Here is an 8,056-nt window from a genome sequence, read left to right as displayed (position 1 = left end):
GATAGATAGATAGATAGATAGATAGATAGATGATAGATAGATAGATAGATAGATAGATAGATGATAGATAGATAGATAGATAGATAGATAGATGATAGACAGAAAGATGATAGGTAGATAGAGATATATAATGTATAACTATACATGTCATTGTCTGAATGTCCCTTTTTAAGATCACTCTCACCCTTACCCAAGAAATGGTAATTTTCTCAAGATTGATCATTATTGATCCCACCTATTAGAAGTGTATATGTTCTGAATCTCCTTTGTCTACTGAAATTTAATCTTAATACATATCTTTTGATTGAAGGAAAGGCATTTTCTGTCATGTGTATTGCCCTCTTATCTCTTCAAACTGTTTTTGTAATTAAACAATAGACTAGTCTGATAAGAGAGTGATGTGCCTTCATAGCACCACTTTGAACTGGATCGGCTAACACACGCTCTCTCTATTCTCAGCAAGAACACACGGACTTCAGATACCTTAAGCAAGCAGCAGCAGACTCTGAGAATGCACATTGATATACCCAGGGCTCAGCTTTTGATTGAAGAGAGAGACACAATGGAGACCATAGGTAAGGTGCCCTGTATTTACATTCCAGGGAGTGGCTGCTGTAGGATAAGAAACCACCATGCTTCCTCCTCCTGACCTATGAGCGTGGGAAGCTCTTGATGGGAATAGTTTGTGTGCCCATGAGTAGAGAAGCTAAGGGAAGTAATAAGTGCCAGTCAATACACCACGAGTCCCCCAACTCTGCTCACTTTGGGCCTTTCCTGGAGAAACTGTTGTCCCTCCAATGATGAAAACTTGATAGCACAGTGAGCTCCTCAGGCCTGCCTTGTAAAGCTTCATCTTAGAAGCCCTCTATGCTCTCCTTGCCAACCCTGACAAGGTCAGCCTTCATTAAATAAACCTTCAAGATTGGATTAAGATTTAAACAAATAAATACCGCCATGCAGGCTGTCTCCCTATTCCCAGCATCCCATAAAATCCTGAGCTGAAAGAGCCAGATCTCCACCCCGCAAACCCCCGCCCAGATTTCTCAGTCTTAAGGGAAGCCATGAAAAATGACAGGCACTGTAGCCTCTCCACCACAAACACAGCATCTTGACCTGCTGCCGTCCTGTGATTGGTAACAACCATGGAAGCCCCTAACTCCCATGGTCTCTTTTAGCACATTCCATGTTACTTGCTTAACTGTCTATTGACCCACAGGAAAGAGACTGCTCTTCTATGAAATGTGGAAAGGTTTTTGTAACTGGCCAAAGTCACCAGACAGGAGTGGATTCAGAATTTCTGGCTGACTTCCAGCTTTACTACCATACCATCCACCGTTAGTGATGGGGCATTGCCACCTGCTATCAGGACCCTCTTAAGTCCTGTGAGGCTTTGAGAACCGTGAAAATCAGCATCTTAGTAGACAGTCACTGGGACCTCTCCCTCTGCAAACTGCATTTGCTTTGGAAGGCGTCCAGCACCACTCACTCCAGAGCAGCCCTTTCCCCATGGACTAGATACACTGCCTGCCTCCCGGTATGGCCCCTGAACACTCCTACCAGGAAGGCTGCAAGAGGAGGTCAGGTAGAAGGAACAGCTCCTCCCTTCACCCTTTCCTTGTCCCACCATTTTGAAAGGTATCTCGAGCTGATGACTCTGAAATGCCAAGGCCCAGTCTGCCCTTCCTACATCAGCATTCAGTCCAGGCATAGCCTCGATGAGCAAGGCTGTGACCGAGTCTAGTCGAGCCCTCAGTCACGTGACTCCCATTAATTCTTAGGCCCATGTCAAATAGGAAGCCCCGCTTTCCCTCAAGTGCCATAGGGTGTGATACTTTCTCTCAATGCAAACCAGAGGCTGTGCTTTGCTTCTGGTTGTATGTTTTTGCACTGGGACTTAGGTGATGCCTCTCTTACTGACCTCCAGAGATAGGGCATTAAAATTAAAATCACCTTTGGCCAACACCCTGTGTGTTTATTTGAGAGTGAGGGGAGGCTAGGGAGCTTGGCAGGTCACAGTGGTTATATAAAACAGTGAGGGGTACAGGGGGCTTTTGTAAGTATTCCTCCTCAGACCCTTCATAATCCTTCAAATGCCTGTTACAGCAGGGTGGAGCCTGTCAGTGGTACAGGGCTTCCATGGGCTCTTTGTTGCTGGCTGAATACCAGACAGCCTGTCAGTCATCTCTGTATGTCAACATGACCCGCAGCCAGAGACCCATCACAATCCGCCCTCCGTCATCTGTCGCTGACCACCATTTGTCTCTGATAATTCCAAAGTAGTGGGTTGATGGCGTTTTCTAATTACTAGGAAACACTCTGGTTATAAGGATCCAACATTAGACCACCATTTATTTCTGCCAGAATGAATGGCTAAGCTCGCAATCAGTGAGGAACCACTTCACATTTCCCGGGACAGGTTTATAACCCAGCCGTGAATCTCATCTTGAAAACATATCTACCTCCCAGAATCCACAATACAGCTGCTGCGTTGTAGAGGACAAACCAAGATAGGGGGTCCTCTGGTATCAGCTGTAATTGTGAGACTCCAACTCTGTGCAAACCCCACTTTCTACGAGGGTTTAAATGATAGCTCCAGAGCCAAGCCTCCAAGCCCAGCTCTGGCAAGCTCATCTCAATACCAACCTGTGCCGTGCCACCCGCCAGGACACTCGCAGACAGCTTGGCAGCCTCCTCTCCACGTCTCTGCCAAGAAATTTGATTCTAACTTCAAGAGGCCTTTCCTCCCCCTGCCAGAGCCTGAGCAACTGGATTTTGTAAGGTTCTCTCTGTTCAGAGCCATTTTTGGGCACAGAAACCTTGCTTGCTGTGTTGTTGATGAACGTAGCATCAGTAACTCACCCCCATCCCCCATCCCTTCAGGCATGCTGTAGCAGGTCCTGGCTGACTGATAATCAGAACATTAGCCTGACTCACAGTCTCTGAAAATGTACAGAAACTCCATACTTCCCAACCAAAGTCTCCCTTTGTGTCAAAGAACTCTAAAGAAAATGGGGAAGTTAATGACAGTCCTCAGACAGAGGACATGTGCATCTCACACAGCTGTTCCCCTTGGGACCCCCAAGGCCCAGCTCTTGCCTTCCAAAACCCATGCCCTGAGGGACTTACAAGAGAGATATCCTTGAAGTCAGTCAAAATATGTACTTTTAAGCTTTTAGTGATTAAAGCTCAGACATAGCCAGAGAAAGGAACAGAACCATCAAACTCTTTAGGAAAGTCCTTCTCCCATTCTCCAAACAGGCACCGAGGTCAGTGTGACAGTCAACCTCAGTTGTGGGGACTGTAAGGGTTAGTTGCACAGAGTGTTCCAGCAGCTGAAAAGGTCTGTCTCACAGGGCAACTCACTGGGAGCATTGACATTGTACAGTATGTCAGGCAAGCTTTGGACAAACACATAAACCCCAAAGTATACCAAGTGGTCAGCTACACCGAGTGGCATTGTTTTCACAAGAAGCTGAGCCTCTCTATCTGCTTGGGTGCACACGTGTGTGTGTGTGTGTGTGTGTGTGTGTGTGCGCGCGCACCTCTTTAGACTGCTGTTTGTTCTCACATTTGTTAAACACACTTGGCTTTCCTGTGTGCCCCCTCTTGCAGATGACCGCTCCACAGTCCTGTTGACGGATGCCGACTTCGGGGAAGCAGCCAAACAGAAGTCACTGACGGTGACTCACACGGTGCATTACCAATCGGTGTCTCAGGCCACCGGGCCCCTCGTGGATGTCTCTGATGCTCGGCCAGGAACAAGTGAGTGTTCAGTAGCCCTTGGAATATATGGCTGTTGTCAATGCTAACAATATCCATGCCCCTCGAAAATAAAAGGGTGGGGCTTCTCCATTGCACACCTAAGCAATAGATGTGATGAACCTTTAATGGGGATGTTAAAGCGTCTTTTATTACTTGTTAGGTGTGTGTCAACTCAAACCAACACATCTTAGTCTTGGTTTACTGTAGAAATTGCTAGAAATTTCAAGTGAATATAATCCTTTGAACTTTATACAACATGGAAAAGAGAAGGATGATTAACTTTAATGTGTTGGGCAGTATCCCGTTTGGGGGAGAGAAACAATCTCATATGTGTTATCTACAGAAACCTTTCAGGGTCCTGAATTAAAAAGTAGATATCAGAGTCTTTGTTTTGGGCATTGGAAGATGGAGTTTCAGACCAATAATCCAAGGTTGTGCACATGAAGTGCACACAGAAAGATGCTGTAGACATGTCTGATCTCAAAGGTACCATTTGTCTCCTAAACACACAGAGAAAAGTGATGGTTCTGGCTAATCTAGAGATATTGTTCTGCTTAGTTATTCATATTTGCATTGATAATTGGTGGAAATTAATTACTGCAAAGAAGTTTCCTAATGTACATCTACCTTATTAATTAGATGGTCTTGTTTCTTCATAATTGAAACTATTCATAAATCCCCTCAAAGGGTAAGAAATTAATGTCTCAATTGTCACTTTAGAAGCTTTGCCATCTCACTTGTAAGTCCCTAATCACTCTCTCTGTAAAATACCACTCTTCCAGAGACATAAACTGCCATGAAGAAACCCGTGATGCGTTGCTGGAAGCTGTGGCTTACAAATTCTAGCTTATGCCATGCAGTGAGCTTCATGATGTGACTGGTCAGTTCCCAAACCAGGTTGTGACACTCAGGATAGCATTGAACAGAGCTAAGGACCACCCAAGACTGTGGCTTTCACTATGTTGAAGCCATGTTTGGTTTGTCCCTTGTGCAAAACTTGTCTCCTTCCTTCTGAGGATGTCAGTATGTTCTGGAGACACAAATAGTAGGAACCACTAGCTCTCTGGGCTTGTGTCTACAAGCTAAGAGCCTTGTTACTAAAATGCATCAAGGTCTTGACCACTCTGACTTTACCACTGTGAGCTGAGATCTGGCTCCAGCCTCTTCTGGTTTCTAGGCTACAATTTTTTTGCTCTTAAGTCAAAGGAGAGTTGACACATCTGAGAGATATGTCGTTGCCTGCCTTGATCACAGCACATTGGTTCCATCTGGCAGGTAAAAAGCAACGCAGAATGATGCTTCCCTTTGAATAGCCTCTGGGAGCAAAAGCATCACATACAGTAGCTATCACAAATAGTTAATGCAGGAGCAGAAGCAATGACAGGAATGTACCAGAAACTTCCAGCAGCATGAAGAATATGCCATGGGATAACGGGAAGTGGTTTTGACGGCATTTAAAATATCAGAGATGAATTTGTACCACATGCAGACATTGTAAGCCAGGGACTCTAGCATGAGGCAGGGAGGAGTGTGCTCCCGGCCTCACGGCTATGAAGTTGTTATTCATCACTGGGGAAATAGAATTCATCCATTCAGCATTTAGAAATGTTTATTCAGATTTCACTTTGCATATATGGCTCATACTCAGTGTTGGTAATGTACTGCAAACAAAATGAGGAAAGACTGTATTTTTCATTTTAGTGGGAAGGCAGATATTACACAAGGAGTATGGTTTCTTTCTCTGGAAATGGTAGATAAAGAAAAGACAGAGTGAAGAGGTACAGAGTCAGGTCAATCAGGTACAGGGCACAGGGATGGTGGGAGGAGCCCCCTGGACCTGGAAACTCTTCCACGGAGGAGGAGGTGGTATAAACCAAGGTCAGAGGGGAACCAAGGTCATCAGAGGGAGAGCTGGAGCTGGCTGTCAGGAGAGAGCAGGGAGGGAAAAACCCCAAGACTCTCCAGAGCACTGGAGTAGACATAGCCCTGGGGTGCTGGCGAGCTGCCATGAAAGCAGTTAAGAGAGCAAGAGACAGAAACAGCTGCCCAAGCCATGCCATGCACGTGGGGTCCATCCTGATAGTCCTACCACATTGTCCCAGGATCCAACCTGGCTCTCACCTGGGAACACTACAACTTGAGAACATGCTTCTCTCCTTTACTGTGAATTTCATTAAACCACGCTGACAGAAAGCAAAGCGATTCAAGCTTGGGCACTGTTCTCCAGTTCTCTCCTCCCATCCTGAGGTGGAATTATTCAGAGTCATTCTGAAAACACTCTATTGGGGATCTGCAATCTTTTAATTATCCCATTAACTACATTCTCAAACCTAAACATGGTAGAGAACAGTAATATGCCAGGGGTGTGTGTGTGTGTGTGTGTGTGTGTGTGTGTGTTGTGTTGTGTTGTGTTTGTTTTTAATGAAGACACTGAGTGACTAGCCCCACAGCACCTTCAGAAGCTTGACCTTTAGGAATGTCCTGGAGTGCAGATCCTTGCTTGTTCTTGCTCCCTGGAGCTTGCCACCACCTCTAACTAGCTGTCACATCTTTATTAATACAGTCCTGTGGTCCGATGGCCTAAGCCCAGATCACTAGAGCTTGTTATGTTTGCAGGGATACATTTGTGAAGCCAGCTCTACAGCCAAGAGTTCTGCCTCTGTGGGTACAGCTGCACACACATCAGAACTCCTCGTAAGGATTCCACCTGTACCAAGCAGGGCTGAGGCTCCCTGATCACAGTTCCCTCAGACATGCAGTATAACAGAGTTCTATAGCATTTGCATTAAATTGGGTACTATTAGGAATCTGTTGTTTGAAGTGTGTGGGAGGACACACACAAGTTCTATGCAAACACCGTGTCATTGTGTCAAAGACTCTTGAGCATCTGCAGGCTTTGGTACCCAAGGAAGCTCTGGGATCCAGTCCCAGTGAACGCCAAGGTTTCTATGATCCAACTATATTCCCCATGGTCTCAACTACAAAAGGCATCATTCTTGTGTCCTCTATGTTAGGATTATGTTGCTATTGCAGGAACCTTTATTTATTACTAGAACATCGGAAAGCTGCTGTCTGTATACAAACACAACTGCAACTGCAGAGTTTGTGTTCCCAAGTATTTTATTAGCTTGCCAGAGAGTTGCGCCAAATTCTTCTCCTGTGTATGAGGAATGGAAACAATGCACCATTCACTGCTCTCAGTATGTGAAGAGTCACACTTTGGCCATATCTTTTGCTCAGTTTCCTTCCTTCCTCCTGTACAAATTACATTGATGTTATACCCTTGAACGGGGGGTCTCTGTTCACACCCTGCTCCCAGCATATGACTTAGGCATGCACCCTGTAAAGATCAAGTGCTGATGAACAATAGAGTGCTGGGATCAGAGTGATTGGGATAAGAGTAAATGGGTATTTAACTTACTCATGTAGGACCTGGAAACTCAATGCATTACCCACTTTCTCATCCATCTCCAGAGATTTCTGTTCAGCAGGTCTGTGTGCCCTAACCTCCCAGAGAAAGTGCATTCTTTCCTCCCTTCTGATGGAAAGATGCCCACTCACAAGATCTTCTCCTGAGAAAAGTAGCAAGGTCTGCAAGTGTGATGACCTATGACTGATTTTTTTAAGGTGTTGGATATCACATATACCTCAAAATTACTCATTCATCCATCCATTGATTGCTTACCTGTGTATAGAACATTTACCATGCATCCATTAAATACCATCTCTCCTTGATATCTATGGGTTCCTGGACCTCCAAGTTATGGCTGCTCAAGTACCTTGTATACAATGGCTCTCTTAGTTCACTTTCTGTTGCTGTGATAAACATCACAATCCACATCAACTTGGGCAGGAAAAGAGTTATTCCTCCGGCTTACACACCCCAGGTTATAGTCCATCATTGAGGGAAGTCAGGGTAGGAAATAAAACATAACAGGAACCTGGAGGCAGCAGTTGTTGCAGAGGTCATGGAGGGTGATGCTTACTGGGCTTGCTCTCCTTGCTCTCGCTGACTTACTTAGCCTGCATTCATATACAACCCAGAACCACCTGCCCACAATGGGCTGGGCCCTGGCACATCAATCAAGAAAATGCCCCCACAAACTTATCTACAAGTCAGTCTGATAGAGGTATTTTTCCAGTTGAGGTTCCCTCTTCTGAGGCAACTCTAGCTTGTGCTGTGCCAAGATCACAAACAGTAATGAACACAGTGGTCTGGTGTTTCTACATAAGATGTAGTCACCTTCACATATACTCTAAATAATGTACAGATTCCTTATAATGCCTCACACAC

The 8,056-nt window shown here is 45.2% G+C and overlaps 1 protein-coding gene across 2 annotated transcripts in view; it reads left to right on the top strand.

Annotated features, from left to right (window-relative positions):
- The window catches only part of Dscam (DS cell adhesion molecule), a 566,911-nt gene that overhangs the window by 533,911 nt on the left and 24,944 nt on the right, over positions 1–8,056 (top strand). For both annotated transcript variants that reach the window (XM_021209063.2, XM_029544386.1), the window contains exons 29-30: positions 460–575; positions 3,613–3,762. In XM_021209063.2, the coding sequence (XP_021064722.1) occupies positions 460–575; positions 3,613–3,762 (266 nt within the window). The remainder of the gene's footprint in view (positions 1–459; positions 576–3,612; positions 3,763–8,056) is intronic.

This window comes from Mus pahari, chromosome 12, assembly GCF_900095145.1.
Source record: "Mus pahari chromosome 12, PAHARI_EIJ_v1.1, whole genome shotgun sequence".
NCBI classification, from domain to species: domain Eukaryota; kingdom Metazoa; phylum Chordata; class Mammalia; order Rodentia; family Muridae; genus Mus; species Mus pahari.
The sequence above is the reverse complement of the archived record's forward strand: the minus strand, read 5'-3'. Positions and strand labels throughout refer to the sequence as shown.